The sequence below is a fragment of the Mustela lutreola genome, chromosome 17 (assembly GCF_030435805.1).
Source record: "Mustela lutreola isolate mMusLut2 chromosome 17, mMusLut2.pri, whole genome shotgun sequence".
Lineage (NCBI taxonomy): Eukaryota > Metazoa > Chordata > Mammalia > Carnivora > Mustelidae > Mustela > Mustela lutreola.
Genome location: NC_081306.1, coordinates 7,506,438 through 7,527,135, shown reverse-complemented (window position 1 = coordinate 7,527,135; position 20,698 = coordinate 7,506,438). Strand labels below are relative to the sequence as shown.

The 20,698-nt window shown below is 39.8% G+C and overlaps 1 protein-coding gene across 1 annotated transcript in view; it reads left to right on the top strand.

The window, feature by feature from the left end:
• The first annotated feature begins 5,054 nt into the window (after nt 1-5,054).
• The window catches only part of LOC131819920 (phospholipid-transporting ATPase ABCA3-like), a 148,788-nt gene continuing 133,144 nt past the window's right edge, over nt 5,055-20,698 (top strand). Inside the window, exons 1-3 of the mRNA XM_059155338.1 lie at nt 5,055-5,209; nt 18,440-18,556; nt 18,907-19,162. Coding sequence (XP_059011321.1) covers nt 18,497-18,556; nt 18,907-19,162 — 316 coding nt within the window. The 5' untranslated portion in view covers nt 5,055-5,209; nt 18,440-18,496. The remainder of the gene's footprint in view (nt 5,210-18,439; nt 18,557-18,906; nt 19,163-20,698) is intronic.

The window sequence follows — 20,698 nt, the reverse complement described above, 5'->3', positions numbered from 1 at the left end:
AAAATGCCTAAGAATGCTTACGACGATTTAGGTCTTTTCTTCAAGGAGCTTGTTCTAGAGAGGAGGAAATAAGACAGTGGGTGCACGGGAAGGAAGCCACCAATACGGGGCACTAAATTCTAGCTGTCAAATCAGTGATAGGAAAAATAAATGTTTGATAATTTAAAGAAAAGTGATCATTTTGACGTTGATTGCTTAGATAAAGGTTTTATGAAGGATGGGGAACAAATCAAATAAAATTAATGTTAACAGCAACAACAAATGATAACAGGGACATATTACTAATCTTTATTATGTACCAAGTACTGTACCATGCATTTTATGTGCATCATCTTATTGAATTATCCAACAACCTCTGTGATAGGTAGGTAGGTGTTTTTAGCTGTGCTATTTGAGGCTCTGAGAGGTGAAGGGCTTTGTCCAAGGTCATCCAACATATCAGTAGGGATTAGATCAGTTGGGATCTGTCAGTCTCCAGAACTCTACTCCTAACAGGTAAGCTACACTGGCAGAAAGAGAGAAAGGGGGCACTTCAGGCTAGGTGAAACCTATGGTGGAAGGAATATTGTCTAGTCTTTAGAAACAGTATCTTGCCAGACAGATCTGGGTTGGAACAGGGTGTGTGTATTGGGAGGGGAGCTGATGTCTGGGGAGCACCAGAAGATAAAACTAGGAAAGCTTCAAGAAGCTTTCCTAGAAGGCTAAGAAGTGTGATTCTTTGAAAAGAAACAACAGACTCCAAAAAGCTGACAGTTGGGGCACCTGGGTGGCTCAGTGGATTGAGCCGCTGCCTTTGGCTCAGGTCACGATCTCAGGGTCCTGGGATCGAGTCCCGCGTCGGGCTCTCTGCTCAGCAGGGAACCTGCTTCCCTCTCTCTCTCTCTGCCTACCTCTCTGTCTACTGTGATCTCTCTCTGTCAAATAAATAAATAAAATATAAAAACAAACAAACAAACAAACAAACAAAAACCTGACAGTTTAAAAAAGATGATTCTTGCACCAATGTATGGGATGAAACAGAGGACCAAAAGTGTATTATGGGAGACAGATCAGGAGGTTGGAGTGCTTGTGTTGTCACTCCTCTAATATTTGGGTTGTGAGCTGTGTAGGACATTTTTCAGGAAATGGTCACATTGCAATAAAAGGCAGTGTGTGGGGGAAGTGTCAAAATATTTCCCGAAGAAATAAATTGTATATCATATACTTAGCACAGGTCTTGGCACAATAAATTATATGACATATACTTAGCACGGGTCTTGGAATTACAGAAACATTTATGGGACATTACTTGTGTTGTTATTATTATGTCATATTCATTGGGTTTAAAAAATATAGAAGCATAGGGGTGCTTGGGTGGCCTAGTCTGTTAAGCATCTGCCTTCAGCTCAGGTCATGATCCCAGGGCCCTAGGATGGAGCCTCACATCGGGCTCTCTGCTGAGCGGGAAGCCTGCTTCTGCTGCTCCCTCTGGGTGCTGCTCCCCCTGCTTGTGCTCTCTCATACTCTCTCAAATACATAAATAAATTTTTTAAAAAATATTTAGAGGTATAAAGAAAATAAAGAGTTCAGCCTGTTATTCTCGAGGGAAAAAAAAGCAAAACTAAATACTCACTAACTCAAATGATTTTCCTTACAAAGCTTTGGGTATCATCACCCAGGTCCTCAGTAAAGTAGCTCTGGGAAAATTGGTCATGATTGAATTAATTCTGTTGTGGCCAGTGACACAGAGTAGTTACTAGTCCCGATGCTCTCCAGAAACTTCTCTTTTCTTTTTTTTCTTTATTTTTTTTTAAAAGATTTTATTTATTTATTTATTTGAGAGAGTGCAAGAGAGAAAGAGAGCACACAAGCAGAGGCTGAGTACCCATTGAGCAAGGAGCCAGTGTGGGGCTCCATCCCAGGACCCTGGGATCATGACCTGAGCCAAATGTAGAGGCTTAACCAACTGAGACACCCAAGTGCTCCAACTTCCTATGAAATATATAGATATAAAAGAATTTCACTCATGTCCTATTGGAACTATATTCCTCTGGTGTTTAAATTCTACTAGGTTGTGTGTTTTAGTAAAGTACTTTAAATAACTATTTGTATCCCTTGTTTCACGAATTAAGCAATATTTGACTATTTGTAACCCTTGAAAGTTTGGAGCTGGAAGAACTGTTAGAAAATATTTCCTGAGCCGAAGTCAGACGCTTAACTGACTGAGCCACCCAGGCACCCCTCCAGAACCTGTTCAAAATGAAAGTTATGCAATATCTCTGGCTGGGATCAGGAGTTGTACCACCTGGCAGGTAGAAGGGAATTTTTAGGTGACCACATATACCAGAAGTCCAACTGCCAAGTTCTGTGGAGGATCTACCACCTCATGATGTCTCTTTTATCATTTACTTAATATATTTTGTTAAAAATTAAAATACCTTCTTTAGCTTTAGTAGGAGCAAAATTAGCACATGATTTAATGTGCTGTTTTAATCATTTTTAATTTGCATCAAAATAAGTGCATAACTATTTAAAAGACAGGGTCTGGGAATTATCTAAAATCATCTTCCTTACATGGCTTTGGGTAAGGTCTCCCAAGTCCTTAATAGAATTTTAGTTGTCAAACATGAAGGTCTGGTTTGACCACTTTTGGAAGAAGTCCTCATAAAAGTGTAGGGCAGCCTTCTTCCTCCTATGCAGACTTCTGGTAGCAGCAGTGGTTTTAGGGAGGCTGGCTGGCTCTGAATTCCAGGTGCCCAGCACAAGTTTGATGTCCAGCTGTAGAGCATGATCCAGAATCTACATTAGAAACTGGTTTTGCAGGTATGGACAGAAAGTAGACCATCCAATTGTACAACAAACACCCCCTTGCCCCAAATGTTCCAGAGGGGGGTTGTCACTGAAGTACCGGTGTCCTATCGCTTGGCTGAGGCTGTGGGGGATACAGCATGCTTTTGGGTGACATGGAAATAAACACCCTTTTATGCCTACTTTAGAAAGAGCTTTCATCTGAAATGGTTGTTACAAGTTTTATATACATTTTGGGATTTATGGAAGTAATTACTATCGACACTTGAACAACATGGCAGTTAGGAGTACCAATATACCCCCTCAAAAATCTGCACATATCTTTTGACTCCCAAAAGCATAACTACTGTTGACCAGAAGCCTTATCGATAACATAACATACCCATGAATATATAATTTGTATTTTGTATTGTATACTGTATTCTTCAGCTAGAGAAAAGAAAATGTTAGTAAGAAAATCATAAGGAAGAGAATATACACTTGCAATACTGCACTGTATTTATTAAAAGAATCTGAAGTGGACCTGTGTACTTGAAACGTGTATTGCTGAAGCCCCAACTACATAATGTTTTCCTAGTTTAACTCATTGATGTGATGCACTGTAACAGATGTCCTCATATCCCAATTTGTTTCTAAAGTTTTTATTGGCATTTTAATGCCTTTTATGATGAAATCTCCACCAAATCACTCGCAGGTAGAGGATTAGGAGCTTCTTGATTAGTGATTCCCAAGAAAGGGCTCTGAGGTTAGCTAGTATGGATTTGGATCCTGCTTCTACCACTTGTGCATTCTGGAGGTACAAGAGACTTCACCACCTTGGCCCTTTAACTGTAAAATCAGATAATAATATTAGAACCAAGAATTGTCATGAGGCATAAATGAAATAATTTTATTGTGTTTAGCAGGTTGGTGTCTTACTAACAAGTATTACATTAGTATTATTTGCTGTTATTGATTTTTTACTTTATTATTATTAAAATGATTATTCTTAGTAATAATGACTTATTAGAAAGAATATTAATAAACTTGTTAGTAATGTAGGGGCCGGTAAATAGGTCACAGGTATAACTCTCCCTTCCCTATCCTCCCCCAAGGCTTTGTCCTGGGACAGGGCAAACCTGCTTTTGGAATTCCGGAAGTTCCCTGCTATCCCCTTCGACCACCTGCCCCCCCAACCCTGCCCCTTGCACTTTAGATTTTCTGCCACTACGATACTGAAGGTGACAGCAGGGCAGAGCTGTCACTAGGATGAGGAGAACACAGTTGCTGAGGTAATCACTTTCAGCGCCAAATTAAAGGGACATATTGAGAACTCAAAATACACAGTGCTGAAGATTTTTTAAAGACTATTTTAAGGGACGCCTGGGAGGCTCAGCTGGTTAAGCGTCTGCCTTCCGCTGGGGTCATGATCCTGAGGTCTAGGTATCCAGTCCTGCAGTGGGCGCCTTGTTGGGCTGGGAGTCTGCTTCTCCCTCTGCCTGCCTCTTCCCTGCTCGTACATGCTCTCTCTTGGGCACACACTCTCTCTCTGGCAAATAAATAATTAAAATTAAAAAAAAAAAACCAAAACCCCAAACCCTTCTTAATTATGCAATGTTGAAAAAAATTAAAACACCAAAAACAATGCATGATGAACACAATATTAAAATTTTAAATAAAAACAGGGTCAGGATTCCTGATTTCTCCCTTTTGCTTTAGCCTCCCATGTAGCACTTTATGGCACTTAAAAAAATTTTTTTTTAAGATTTTATTTATTTTTTTTGACAGATCACAAGTAGGCAGAGAGGCAGGCAGAGAGAGGGGGGGGGGGAAGCAGGCTCCCCGCCAAGCAGAGAGCCCGATGTGGGGCTCGATCCTAGGACCCTGGGATCATGACCTGAGCCGAAGGCAGAGGCTTTAAACCCACTGTGCCACCCAGGCGCCCCTTTCATGGCACTTTTATATTTAATTATTTTTTTAATTTGGAAATTAAAAATTAATTAAAAAATTTATCTCCAATACTGAGTTGGCGTCCCCTATGTGCGGCAGCCAAGGCAAGTGTCTTACGGCCCTCCTAATCTCTGCAGAGAGTGGCCGACCTGCGGGGTGGGCAGGAAGGAGGAAGCAGTGAGTGTTGGGAAATCCGGAAGCGAGGTCGGCCTTCTGCGGGTTGGATGGGTGCTGAGAAGGGACAAGCCCAGGACCCGCGCTCTTGGGCACGTGGGCGCAGGCGCGGTGCTGGAGCGCGGACGGCGCGCTCTGTGCGCTTCTGCCGGCGCGTGGGCTAGCGCACCTTTGAGAGGTCGCAAGACACCGAGGCGATAACCGGCTGCGGGGCGGTTGCGGGGGGCGTTGGGTGGTGGTGTCTGAGGACCAAGCGCTCACACTTGAGCCGCAGAGGTGCACCGGGAGGCGCCGGGGGTGCTGCTTGGAGGCTTGTGTGGTGAGTATTGGAATCTCTCCGTCCTGGTGTCCTCCCAGCCCTGGCTTGTCCTCCCGAAGAGCCCAGGCTGAGGCAGAGGGTGCTCCCTGAACTTCCCCATAGGCCAACCCCGCTGTCCGTATCCCGTCTCCAAATCCGTACATCCACATTCCCCCCAAACAAATACAAACACCAAAACCCACTGGAGACTTAGGGTTTAACTTGAACGGTTTTAAATTTTATGTTGATTGTAGCTTAGTGGTTAGAAGGTTTTGGCGAACGACAGGGTGGCTCAGTCGGTTGAGCCGCCTAGTCTTGGTTTCCTCCTGGTTGTGGTCTGGGGGTTGTGAGGTCGAGCCCCTCTGGGGCTCCAACCTTAACAAGGAGTCGGCATGGGATTCTCTCTCTCTCCCCCTTGCCCCCCCCCCCCGCTGTGATTGCAGGCGTATTCTTTATCTCTAGAAGAAATCAATCTTTTCTTAAAAGATTGATTTGAGAGAGAGAGAGCGCACAGTGGAGGAGGTGCAGAGAGGGAGAGAGAAACTCAAGAAGATTCCCTGTTGAGCGCCAGCTCAAGGTGGGGCCTCCATCCATCTCAGGATCCTGAGATTATGACCTGAGGGGAAGCCAGAAGTCCAAAGCTTAGGAGATTGTGCCACCCGAGGGTCCCATAAATACATAAATCTGTAAAAAAAAAAAAAAAAAAAGTTTTAGGAGATGCCCCAGCTTTGGTTTTAATTTGAATTTAGGGAAGTGAGTTGATCTTTGCAAATCTGAGCTATAATGTAGGAATATCCTCTTACCCACCTCATGGGGTTTTTCTTTTTTTTACATTGAGGAAAAAATTATTTCTACCATTTTATTTTATTTTATTTTACTTTTTATTTATTTTTCATCTCTACCATTTAAAGTATTAGAACTCTGTGATTTTGTTACATTCACAGGGTTGTGCCACCATTACCACTATCTAATTGCAGAACATTTTTGTTTGGTTTTGTTTTATTTACAGCATTTTTTATCATCCTTAAAATAAATCCTGTACTCATTGAACAGTCACTTGCTATTATTGCCTCTTATCTCTAGTCCCTGGCTACCACTGATCTATCTCCATGGATTTGCCAATTCTGGGTATTTCACATAAATAGAATAAAAAAATATGTTGCCTTTTGTGTTTGGCTCTTTTACTTAGCATAATATTTTCAGGGTTCTTGAATGTTGTTACATACTTCATTCATCTTTTGGATATACCACATTTGTTTATCCTTTCATCAGTTGATTAACTTTTGGGTTTCTACTTTTTGACTATCGCCAGTAATGCTGCTATGAACTTTAGTATACATGTTTTTGCATGGACAGGTTTTCTGTTCCATTGGTTATATAGGAGTGGAGTTGCAGGAACTCCCAGACTTTTTTACAGCAGCTATACCATTTTACATTCCTACCAGCAGTGTTTTAGGGTTCCAGTTTTCCAAGTTCTTGCCAACAGTTTTTTTTTTCCATTAAAAAAAGTTATTGTTTTGGGGTTCCTGAGTGGCTCAGTGGGTTGAAGCCTCTGCCTTCAGCTCAGGTCGTGATCCCAGGGTCCTGGGATCCAGCCCTGCATTGGGCTCTCTGCTTGGCGGGGAGCCTGCTTCCTCCGCTCTCTGCCTGCCTCTCTGCCTACTTGTGACCTCTCTCTGTCAAATAAATAAATAAAATCTTTAAAAAAAATTATTGTTTTGTTTTCTATTATAACCATTCTAGTGCGTAAGTGGTATCTCACTATAGTTTCGATTTGTATTTCCCTAATGACTAGTGATGTTGAGCATCTTTTTATGTCCTTCTTGGCCATTTGTGTAATTTCTTTGGAGAAATGTCTTTTTAAATCTTTTGCTTATTAATGAATTGGTTTGTCATTTTGTTGTTGAGTTGTAAGAATGGTTTATATATATTCAGTATATGAAACCCTTAACAGATATATAATATGAAAATATTTTATTCCATTCATGAGTTTTTTAGTGTGTCCTTAAATACTCAAAAGGTTTTGATTTTGATGAAGCCAAACTTACCAACATTTTTATTTGGTGTTCTAAGAATGCATTGCTACATCGAGATTATGAAGATTTACTCCAGTATTTTCTTCTAAGAGTTTATTTGTTTTAGCTCTTATATTTGACTGATTGATTCATTTTGAATTAGTGTTTGTATGTGGTACAGGCAGGAGTTCAATTTTATCCTTTTGTAAGTTGCTTAAGCACTATTTGTTTGAAAGACTGCTATTTCCATCTTGAGTGAACTTGGCCCTCTTACTGAAAATCAGTTGACCATAGATGACTGGGTTTATTTATAGACTCCTAATTCTGTTCCCTTGATTTATGTATCTGTGTGCTTATGTCAGTACCATACTGTTTTGATTATTGTCCCTTTGTAGGAACTATTGAAATCAGTAAGTGTGAGACCTCAAACTTAGTTTTTCTTCAGGATTCTTTCAGCTATCCAGGGTTCCTTGACATTCCATATGAGTTTTGAATCAGTGTGTTCATGTCTGAAAAAGGGCAGCTGGGGATTGATTGGTTCTCAAGATCAATTTGAGGAGTGCTGCCTTCTCAAAATATTAAATCTTTAGTCCATGAACATGGGATGTCTTTTCATTTATTTAGATGTTCTTTAATTTCTTATTTTTTCCAGTTTTAGTGAGGTATAATTGATAAATGAAATTGTAGTGTATTAAAGTGTACAACATGATGATTTGGTATACATATACACTGTGAAAGAATCCCCTCATTCGGGACACCTGGGTGGCTCAGTGGGTTGGGGCCGCTGCCTTCGGCTCAGGTCATGATCTCAGGGTCCTGGGATCGAGTCCCGCGTCGGGCTCTCTGCTCAGCAGGGAGCCTGCTTCCCTCTCTCTCTCTGCCTGCCTCTCCGACTACTTGTGATTTCTCTCTGTCAGATAAATAAATAAAATCTTAAAAAAAAAAAAAAAAAAGAATCCCCTCATTCGAGTTGATTAACACATCTGTCACCTCACATAGTTTTCCCTTTGTATGTGTGAGAGAGAACACTTAAGATCTACTGTTACAGCACACTTCAATTGTACAATACAGTTTAATCAAATATAGTCATATTATAAATTAAATCCTCAGAATTTATTAATCTTATAACTGAAAGTTTGTACCCTTTTACCATTCTTTCCCTACTTCCCTCCACTTCTCAGCCCTTGGCAGCCTGGAGATTACATAAAATCTATAGATGACTTGAGGCAATATGGACATTTTAACAATAAGGAACTCAGGATAACTGTTCATTTGTATATCCAATTTCTTTCATAAGTGACTTATAGTTTTCAGTGAGTGTATCTTTCATTTCCTTATTTTAAATTTATTTCCAAGTATTTTATTATTTTTGATGCTATTGTGACTAGGGTGGTTTTCTCTCTCTTTGTTGAACTTCTTTATTTTTTTTTTAAGATTTTATTTATTTGACAGATAAAGATCACAAATAGGCAGAGAGGCGGGTGGGAGGGGGGGACAGCAGGCTTCCTGCTGAGCAGATAGCCTGATGTAGGGCTCTATCCTAGGATCCTGGGACCATGACCTGAGCCGAAGACAGAGGCTTTAACCCACTGAGCCATCCAGGCGCCCCATGATTTTGTTATTTTTTTAAAAAAACTTTGTTCTTCTCTTGTTTTTCTAATTCATTATATTGTTTATCTGTTTTCTCTGGAAATCTTTGAGCATCTTTGGAACATTTATTTTGAAGTCTTTCTTGGGCAATTGAATTATCTCTGCTTGGGGTCAGTTACTGAAAGTTTACTTTTTTGAAAGTTTACATGGTGTCATGTTTCTCCTATTCTTTGTGATTCTAGTAGCCTTGCATTTGAGTCTGCATATTGGAAGAGGCAGTCCAGACCTTATGGGTCAACTTTGGTAATGAAAGACCTCCACTTGTTGGTGGGAATATGCTGGAGTGTGTTGTGACCCCTGGTCTAGTGATACAGGATTCCAGGTGCATATGGATGCTCTGGGTCTAGGGGAACAGGATGTCTTTTTGGGGATCCACAGCATTGGGGGTCAACACTGCCACAGCATTGACAACAGTGTAGCCTTTGGTGAGCACCAAGAGGGTTCACTTTTACTGCAAAGACTGCTGGGGTCCTCAGAGACACTTCCAGATCTGAGGCTATGGTACAGGACAGGCAGCAGTGGTGGCTGGAGCACATAGTGTATACATTCTTAGCTCTGATGGCCAGTTGCTGGTACCCGTGTAGTGGCAGGGGATGGTTGCAGACAGACACACAGTGGTGGGAACCAGAGCTAACTGAGGATACACTGACAGCTCTGGGTGCCCTGAATGTTGGCATGCCCTCTGTGGCTAAGATCTCATGTCAAGTACTTACTACAGTAGAGGCTGGGGACATAAGTCTGACTATCTGGGTGCAGATGTACAGCTAGTGGGGCTAGCTTCGGGTAAGCCCAGCGGTGCAGGCCAGTGACAGGAGACAAAGCTGGACCTGGGCCCACAGGAAGCTCTGGATGCCCTGGCTGTCAGTGTGCACTATTATGGCTGCAATCTCCACAGCATTGGAGGCCAGTGTTAAGAGTCAGGTTAGGGGTTTGCAGGTGCATAGCTGGAGGGGCTAGCTGCAGATCAACCCAGTAGTGCTGGCCAGCGCCTAGAGATAGGGCCAAATCTGGGCCCACAAGCAGCCTTAGGGGCTTTTTTTTTTTTTTTTTTTTTTTTTGTGGCTATAGACTATGTGCCACAGGTAGGCACACTTCAGTAGAATCTGGTGATGGGAAATCAGGCTGGTAGTAGGCAGGTGCACAGCTGGAGGGGCTAGCATCATGTGTATGGGGGTGGAGGTCAGTCACAGAGTGCCAGATTGGCATTTTGTACTTGTGCAGCTACAGAAGCCTGGGCCTGGCTGCCAGTGTGGATCCTGGGATTTGGTATGGATAGGGAGCCTGGGAGGGGTGCAAGTATCTGGTGTTTACAAGTCCAAATACATGTGGGATGAAAACTAGTGAAATCTGGAGGCTATCTGCAGTTGGCTTTGCTGCCCAATGTTTTCTTCATTGGTGAAAATTCCTTTGCAGAACAAGTCACTGAGAACCAGGGTCACTCCTACTACTTGGCTGATACTGGTAGCCCCTGACTTTCTTCCTTGTTACTAGCCATCTCTCTATATATATCAGCTTTGCTGGTCTCTGGGTGGGGTGAAACATATTCGGGTACTTTGTGTGGTGCACCAAGACTGCGAAAGCCTGTTGCTCAACTTGATCTCCCTTTATGTAGATGGGAACTCTTTCTAGGTGGGGTACTTCCTCTTGGTATTGAGAAGTGCCAGCCTGGGGGACCAGGATAATGCAGACCAAATGAATCTGTTCTGTCTACTCTTTTTCTGTGGTTATTCCCAGTTTTTGGTTCCATTGTGTTCTTGAAGTTTCTTAAATGGACTCAGGGGCAATCCCAGAGCTATTTTTGTTCATGGAAAGCTGTCTAATTGTTGATATTTGTGAAGGAATGGAGAGGCTGGGGTTTTCTACTTTGCCCTCTTGGTATTATCATTCCCTTTTTTTCCTAAATGTAGGCAATCATTACTATCAACTTACTTCTTAGAACTGCTTTTGTTAGCATTCTGTAAGTTTTGGTGTGTTGTGTTTCCATTTTAATTTGTTCCAAGATTTTTTTTTTTTAAATGTAGGCTCCATACCTGGTTGTGGAGCCCAAAGTGGAGCTTGGACTCATGACCCTGAGATCAATACCTGAGCTGAAATCAAGAGTCAGATGCTTAACTGACTGAGCTGCCTAGGTGCCCCTCAAAATTATTTTTATTTCCCTTTTGATTTCTTCTTTGACTCATTGATATTTCAGGAACATGTTGTTTAATTTCCACATATTTTAAAATTTCCACTGAATTTTACAGTTTTCCTCTTGTTATGGGTTTCTAGTTTTACACCATTTATTGTTGGAAATGATGCTTGATGTGATTTCAGTGTTCTTACACTTGTTAAGATTTCTTGTGTGGTGTAACATATTATCTCTCCCTGAAAATGCTCTGTGTGTGCTTGAGAAGAATGTACATTGTTTTCCTTTCTTTTCTTTTCTTTTCTTTTCTTTTCTTTTCTTTTCTTTCTTTAAGTAGGCTCCACACCTAGAATGAATCCCAGCATGGGGTTGGAACTCAAAACCCTGAGATCAAGACCTGAGCTGAGATCAAGAATTGGATGCTTAACTGACAGAGTTACCCAGGTGCCCCTGGGAAGAATGTATATTCTGCCGCTGTTTGGTGAAATATTCTACATATGCCCATTAGGTCCATCTGGTCTAGTGTATAGTTTAAGTCCCATGTTCCTTGGATTTTCTGTCTGGATGATAAATCCCTTGTTGGAAACAGGGTATTGAAATCCCTTCTATTATTATTGTATTGCTGACTATTTCTCCCTTCACTTCTTCTAATACTTGCTTTATACATTTAGGTGCTCTGATGTTTGATGCATAAATATTTACAATTGTTATATCCTCTTAATTGACCCCTTTATTATTATGCAATGACCTCATTTGTCTCTTGTTATAATCCTAGGCTTAAAGTCTACTTTGTTTGCTATAACTATAGCTACCCTGCCTTCTTGTGGTCTCCATTTGCATGGAATGTGTTTTTTCTTTTTAAAATTTTATTTTATTTTATTTATTTATATGATAGACAGAGACCACAAGTAGAGAGAGAGGCAGACAGAGAGAGAGGAAGGGAAGCAGGCTCCCTGCCAAGCAGAGAGCCCAGTGCAGTGCTCGATCCCAGGATCCTGGGATCATGGCCTGAGCCGAAGGCAGAGGCTTTAACCCACTGAGCCACCCAGGTGCCCTCATGGAATGTGTTTTTTCTTTCCCTTTAGTTTGAGCCTATGTGTCTCCTTAAAGCTGAAGTGAGTCTTTTTATCTATTCAGCTACTCTGTGTCTTTTGATTAGAGAATTTAGTACATTTACATTTAAAATAATTATTGACAAGTATGGATTTACTCTAGTCATCTTATTAGTTTTTTTTCTCTTTTGTAGTTCCTTTGCTCCTTTCTCCTTCTCTTGCTCTCTTACTTTATGATTTAATAATTTTCTGTAGTGGTGTGCTTTGATTCTTTTTTTTTTTTTTTTTGTAAAGATTTTCTTTATTTCTTAGACAGACAGAGATTTTAAGTAGGCAGAGAGACAGGCAGAGAGAGAGGAGAAAGCAGGCTCCCCTCTAAGCAGAGAGCCTGATGCGGGGCTCAATCCCAGTATGCTGGGATCATGACCCGAGCTGAAGGAAGAGACTTTAACTGGCTGAGCCATCCAGGCACCCTGATTCCTTTCTTTTTACCTTTTTAAAAATTTATTTATTTTTATTTATTTTTTATTTTTTATAAACATATAATATATTTTTACCCCAGGGGTACAGGTCTGTGAATCACCAGGTTTACACACTTAACAATGCTCACCAAAGCACATACCCTCCCCAATATCCATAACCCCACCCCCTTCTCCCAACCCCCCTCCCCCCAGCAACCCTCAGTTTGTTTTGTGAGATTAAGAGTCACTTATGGTTTGTCTCCCTCCCAATCCCATCTTGTTTCATTGATTCTTCTCCTACCCCCTTAAGCCCCCATGTTGCATCACCACTTCCTCATATCAGGGAGATCATATGATAGTTGTCTTTCTCCTCTTGACTTATTTTGCTAAGCATGATACGCTCTAGTTCCATCCACATTGTCGCAAATGGCAAGATTTTATTTCTTTTGATGGCTGCATAGTATTCCATTGTGTATATATACAATGTCTTCTTTATCCATTCATCTGTTCATGGACATCTAGGTTCTTTCCATAGTTTGGCTATTGTGGACATTGCTGCTATAAACATTCGGGTGCACGTGCCCCTTCGGATCACTACGTTTGTATCTTTAGGGTAAATACCCAGTAGTGCAATTGCTGGGTCATAGGGTAGTTCTATTTTCAACATTTTGAGGAACCTCCATGCTGTTTTCCAGAGTGGCTGCACCAGCTTGCATTCCCACCAACAGTGTAGGAGGGTTCCCCTTTCTCCGCATCCTCGCCAGCATCTATCATTTCCTAACTTGTTAATTTTAGCCATTCTGACTGGTGTGAGGTAATATTTCATTGTGGTTTTGATTTGTATTTCCCTGATGCCGAGTGATATGGAGCACTTTTTCATGTGTCTGTTGGCCATCTGGATGTCTTCTTTGCAGAAATGTCTGTTCATGTCCTCTGCCCATTTCTTGATTGGATTATTTGTTCTTTGAGTGTTGAGTTTGCTAAGTTCTTTATAGATTTTGGAAACTAGTCTTTTATCTGATATGTCGTTTGCAAATATCTTCTCCCATTCTGTCAGTTGTCTTTTGGTTTTGTTAACTGTTTCCTTTGCTGTGCAAAAGCTTTTGATCTTGATAAAATCTCAATAGTTCATTTTTGCCCTTGCTTCCCTTGCCTTTGGGGATGTTCCTAGGAAGATGTTGCTGCAGCTGAGGTCGAAGAGGTTGATGCCTGTGTTCTCCTCAAGGATTTTGATGGATTCCTTTCTCACATTGAGGTCCTTCATCCATTTTGAGTCTGTTTTCGTGTGTGGTGTAAGGAAATGGTCCAATTTCATTTTTCTGCATGTGGCTGTCCAATTTTCCCGACACCATTCATTGAAGAGGCTGTCTGTTTTCCATTGGACATTGTTTCCTGCTTTGTCGAAGATTAGTTGACCATAGAGTTGAGGGTCTATTTCTGGGCTCTCTATTCTGTTCCATTGATCTATGTGTCTTTTTGTGCCAGTACCATGCTGTCTTGATGATGACAGCTTTGTAATAGAGCTTGAAGTCCGGAATTGTGATGCCACCAACATTGGCTTTCTTTTTCAATATTCCTTTGGCTATTCCAGGTCTTTTCTGGTTCCATATAAATTTTAGGATTATTTGTTCCATTTCTTTGAAAAAGATGGATGGTACTTTGATAGGAATTGCATTAAATGTGTAGATTGCTTTAGGTAGCATAGACATTTTCACAATATTTATTCTTCCAATCCAGGAGCATGGAACATTTTTCCATTTCTTTGTGTCTTCCTCAATTTCTTTCATGGGTACTTTATAGTTTTCTGAGTATAGATTCTGTGCCTCTTTGGTTAGGTTTATTCCTAGGTATCTTATGCTTTGGGATGCAATTGTAAATGGGATTGACTCCTTAATTTCTCTTTCTACTGTCTTGTTGGTGTAGAGAAATGCAACTGATTTCTGTGCATTGATTTTATATCCTGACACTTTACTGAATTACTGTACAAGTTCTAGCAGTTTTGGAGTGGAGTCTTTTGGGTTTTCCACATAGTGTACCATATCATCTGCAAAGAGTGATAGTTTGACTTCTTCTTTGCCGATTTGGATGCCTTTAATTTCCTTTTGTTGTCTGATTGCTGAGGCTAGGACTTCCAGTATTATGTTGAATAGCAGTGGTGATAATGGACATCCCTGCCGTGTTCCTGACCTTAGCGGAAAAGTTTTCAGTTTTTCTCCATTGAGAATGATATATGCGGTGGGTTTTTCATAAACGGTTTTGATAATCTTGAGGTATGTGCCCTCTATCCCTACACTTTGAAGAGTTTTGATCAGCAAGGGATGCTGTACTTTGTCAAATGCTTTTTCAGCATCTATTGAGAGTATCATATGGTTCTTGTTCTTTCTTTTATTGATGTGTTGTATCACATTGATTGATTTGTGGATGTTGAACCAAACTTGCAGCCCTGGAATAAATCCCAGTTGGTCGTGGTGAATAATCCTTTTAATGTACTGTTGAATCCTATTGGCTAGTATTTTGGTGAGAATTTTCGCATCTGTGTTCATCAAGGATATTGGTCTATAGCTCTCTTTTTTGATGGGATCCTTGTCTGGTTTTGGGATCAAGGTGATGCTGGCCCCATAAAACGAGTTTGGAAGTTTTCCTTCCATTTCTATTTTTTGGAACAGTTTCAGGAGAATAGGAATTAGTTCTTCTTTAAATTTTTGGTAGAATTCCCCCGGGAAGCCGTCTGGCCCTGGGCTTTTGTTTGTTTGGAGATTTTTAGTGACTGTTTCAATCTCCTTACTGGTTATGGGTCTGTTCAGTCTTTCTATTTCTTCCTGGTTCAGTTGTGGTAGTTTATGTGTTTCTAGGAATGCATCCATTTCTTCCAGATTGTCAAATTTGTTGGCGTAGAGTTGCTCATAATATGTTCTTATAATTGTTTGCATTTCTTTGGTGTTAGTTGTGATCTCTCCATTTATGATTTTATTAATTTGGGTCCTTTCTCTTTTCTTTTTGATAAGTCTGTTCCAGGGGTTTATCAATTTTATTAATTCTTTCGAAGAACCATCTCCTAGTTTCGTTGATTTGTTCTATTGTTTTTTTTGGTTTCTATTTCATTAATTTCTGCTCTGATCTTTATGATTTCTCTTCTCCTGTTAGGTTTAGGGTTTCTTTCTTGTTCTTTTTCCAGCTTCTTTAGGTGTAGGGTTAGTTTGTGTACCTGAGACTTTTCTTGTTTCTTGAGAAAGGCTTGTACCGCTATATATTTTCCTCACAGGACTGCCTTTATCGTGTCCCACAGATTTTGAACCGTTGTATTTTCATTAACATTTGTTTCCATGTTTTTTTCATTTCTTCTTTAATTTCCTAGTTGACCCATTTATTCTTTAGAAGGATGCTGTTTAGTTTCCATGTATTTGGGTTCTTTCCAAACTTCCTCTTGTGGTTGAGTTCTAGCTTCAGAGCATTGTGGTCTGAAAATATGCAGGGAATGATCCCAATCTGTTGATACCAGTTGAGTCCTGATTTAGGACCGAGGATGTGATCAATTCTGGAGAATGTTCCATGTGCACTAGAGAAGACTGTGTATTCTGTTGCTTTGGGATGAAATGTTCTGAATATATCTGTGATGTGCATTTGGTCCAGTGTGTCATTTAAGGCCTTTATTTCCTTGCTGATCTTTTGTTTGGATGATATGTCCATTTCCGTGAGGGGAGTGTTAAAGTCCCCTACTATTATTGTATTATTGTTGATGTGTTTCTTTGATTTTGTTATTAATTGGTTTATATAGTTGGCTGCTCCCACGTTTGGGGCATAGATATTTAAAATTGTTAGATCTTCTTGTTGGACAGACCCTTTGAGTATGATATAGTGTCCTTCCTCATCTCTTATTATAGTCTTTGGCTTAAAATCTAATTGATCTGATATAAGGATTGCCACTCCTGCTTTCTTCTGATGTCCATTAGCATGGTAAATTGTTTTCCACCCCCTCACTTTAAATCTGGAGGTGTCTTCGGGCTTAAAATGAGTTTCTTGTAGGCAACATATAGATGGTTTTTATAGCCTATATCTGTGGGCTGTGGTTGCAATGTCAATCCAGTTTTTTTTTTATTTGTAATTTTTTATTTGAGAAATTGATAGTCACTTCAGGCACGGGAACAATATAAGTTTTTAGGACATGTTAAACCATCGCCTTATTTATTTATTTATTTATTTTTGAAGTATAGTTGACACACAATGTTACGTTAGTTTCAGGTGTACAACATAGTGATTCAGCAACTTTTTATATTATACTATGCTCACTTTAAGCATAGCCATCACTTGTTAGTATACAATACTATTAAAATACCATTGACTGTGTTCCCTACGTTGTACCTTTCATCCTTGTGAGTTATTCATTCCATAATGGAAACACTCCCCTTCACCCACTTTTGCCCATTTCCCCAATCTCCTCCCCTCTGGGAAGGACTGCTTTGTTCTCCATTTCACCCGTTTCTGCTTTGCTTGTTTTGTTTTTTTTTTTCAATTCCACATATAAGTAAAATCACATGGTGTTTGTTTTTCTCTGTCTGACACATCTTACTTCGCATAATTTCCCCTAGGTCCATCCATGTTAATCACTGTCAGTTCAGTTTTTTAAAACTGTGCTGTTCTATCTGGATCTTCCTGGGTCTTAGTCTTACAGCTCACTCATCAAAGTGATTAGTATGCTAACTGGGATGAGATCAATTTATGTTCAGGCCAAGGCTGAGCTCCTCCTGTTCCTCTCTCTCTGTCCTGTACCTTTAGGTTCTCTGAGGCAGTATTCATCTTGGTCTTCTGGCCAGAAACTGCCTTTACCGTGAATCTTTGCCACCAAAAATTCAGAAGCACTTAAGGTGCTTCTCCTTGCTGCAGTCCCTGATTACTCTTTCTAGTTCACTCACTGAAAGCACGTGACACCTTTTAGTACTAATGCAATACACACCACATCCTTCTGCCCCTTTAGTATGTCTTGAAGTCCAGTTCTGGTTTTGAAAGCCCTATGAGACTGTTAAAAGTGGTACATTTATGGAGGCAGTTCTGGCACATGGTGCAATATGGATAAACTTTGAAGACATTTTATGCTAAGTGAAATAAGCCAGTCACAAAAGGACAAATACTGTCACAATGAAGTAATTCCACCTATATGAGGTCCCTAAAGGAGTCAAATTCATAGGTACAGAAAGTGGAATGGTGGTTGCCAGTGACCAGGGGGAGGAAGGAATAGAGAGTGATTGTTTAGTGGCCATGGAGTATTAGTTTGGGAAGATGAAAAAATTTCTAGGGGTAGATAATGGTGATGGTTGCACAACAATGTGAATGTGACTGGTGTCGTTGAACTGTACAATTAAGCATGGTTAAAGTGGCAGATCTTACCTTCTGAATATTTTATCATAGTTTTTAAAAAGGGCATAGTAACAAATCGCTCCAGGGGAATACGTTATAAGGTAAGTACTGTGATTTTTCTGATTTTACAGATGATAAACAGCTATAGGTTATTTTGCTCAAAATTTTACACCTTGTGAGAGAGTTAGGATTTGAACTCAAATGGCCCAACTTTAGATCAATTACTGTACTATTCATACCATGAGGAAAGGATCACAATTGTTTTGAATATACTTAATGCCTAGCATAGAATATAGCACAGAGTAGATATTAAATAGGAAGCTCTCAGAATTATAATTTGTAGGAATTTATCTCAGAGCCAATCAGAATGATAATTGACATTCCAAATTTACAGTTTACGTCTTTCTTTGTGAATGTGGGTCTGCAACCTATTACATTTTGCATCTCTGTCATCTAATATTTTCCTGCATATTAGAAGACCATTAGATGTCTTATATAAAAATAGGAGCAGACGAATACTTATTTCAAGATTGATGAAAGAAGAGTAAAACAATGAAGTAATCCTTTCAGTTGACTAAATTTAACATTTTTGCCAGGTGATGTAAGTTTTTGAAATGTTTACTTCCCGTTGAAATTCCATTCTTTCTGATAAAATGGACTTGTTGTGGCTCAACCAATTTGCAGTCCTCCTCTGGAAAAATTTCGTTTTAAAGGTAAGTGGAGGTGTCTGTGGGAAATGATTGTAAAGGCTAATGAACCTGAAGGGGAGAACTTTAAATAGTTTTTTTCACTTCATTTTAGTTTATGGGGGTTTTTTGGTCCTTTTATTTCCATAGCTTAATGTAGCAATTCTAATTCTGAAGAGTACTCATAGGATGTATCAATAGAATAGATAATGAAATGTGGAAAAGGGTGAAAAAGGCTAGAAAGCCATTCATATTGTAGAATGGAGCTGAACAATATGTTTAAATTGTATACACATATATGCACAAGAATATAGAATCACACACAGATACACGTATATAGACTCTTAATTATCACAATCCTTTTGTTTCTTTTGCAGAAAAGGAAGATACTTTCTTTAGTTGTGGAAATCTGCATGACAGTCGTCTTCTCTCTATTGATTTTGCTTTATCGCAGCAATACAAAGAAGACTTTTCAGAATGTCACGGTTTTCCGTCCTCTTTATTTGATAACTCCGCCTGATTTCATCTTTAAGGGGGACCTTGAATATGAATTAGCTTATGTGCCTTCTACAAGTGATGTGGTAAAAAATATTACTGAGACAGTGAAAAACACATTAAATATCAATTTTACAGGTTAGAAATTGTGATGTCTAAAATGTTTTTTGTAGGGATGCCTGGGTGGCTTAGTTGGTTAAGCATCTGCTTTTGGGTCAGGTCATGATCCCAGGGTCCTGGGATGGAACCCTGCATCTGGCTCACTGCTCTTCTGGGAGCCTGCTTTTCCCTTTCCGTTTCTTTGCGACCCCCTGCCCCCAACTTATGTGTGCTCTCTCTTTTTCTCTGTCAAATAAAAATCTTAAAAAAATTTTTTTGGTAGCGTAATTATTAGCTTGTTTTTGAAGAGACATACTTAAGTGAGCATAAACTTGTGCATTAGTCTCCTGAGTATAATAATATGAACTCTGTCACATAATATCAGACATATTCTTGTCATAGTCATAAACAAAATATGTTTAAAATTAGATGATGAAATTATGTAATTGTAAATCTTTGTCTCTGACTGCATTCTTAAACTAGGGTCAGCACTTAGTAGTGTGCCAAAGAGACACAGAACGTCAGAATGACTTGAGTAGTTTCTTCTTGAATGCAAGCATAAACTCTACCTCGAGGTGGTTAATTTTACACATTTTAATGAAAATATTACTTAAGTGTGATATATGAATGCATCTGAAAAGAGTAAAACAGCGTAGAATTATACCAGAACAATCCTCATTGCCTTACAGTCGCCTCCCTCTGCACCTGTTTCTCTTCTCTCTCTCCAATGTTAAAAACACTGTCAGAATTTTGGTAAGCATCTCTCCCATCTTGTCTCATGATCTTACACGTGTGTGTGGGTTTATTCTGTTACATACTCACACAATTATGTATTTATTTTCCTCATTTTAAGGGCAGGGCTTTAATATGGAGGGAAAGATAGAAACTACATATTTACTTTGCTATCTTAAAAACCATCTTTAAAAAATAAAGCTTTACATTGTATAACTTAATGCAAAATTCCCATGGATTTTAAAATTAGAGATGAATCTCCAAAGAAAATATGTGCTTGTGGTGGGCTTAAAGTTACCTTTTTAACTATCCCTTTATGTGAGGGTGGGGAATAGAGAACAGGCTGCTGTGCTCTCATGGGAAAGTCTAAGAGGTATTGTTACTCTGTCATAAAGCCTTCATGAGAAAGTGTGTCTGAAGAATGGAGTAGAAATCTGATGCATTCAAAGTCCGTGGTGGCATTTGTTAATTAATGTCTTAATAGAGTAAAGCGCTAATTTAAAGGGAAGGAAGCTGAGAAATTTTCCTCCTCTTGATTGGGCCAGACACCTTGTTCTAGTTTCTGTTGAACCATTTCTAGAAAAATAGCTCAGTAGATTTGAGAGGATATGTGCAAAAGTCTTCATTTGGAAAACTTCCATATTCAGATTATAATCTACTCTGAAGAATTATAACTTCTTTTTTTGAATTAACATATAATGTATTATAGGCCCCAGGGGTACAGGTCTGTGAATTGCCAGGATTACACACTTCACAGCACTCACCATAGCACATACCATCCCCAGTGTCCATAACTCCACCACCCTCTCCCTACCTACCTCCCCTGGCAACCCTCACTTTGTT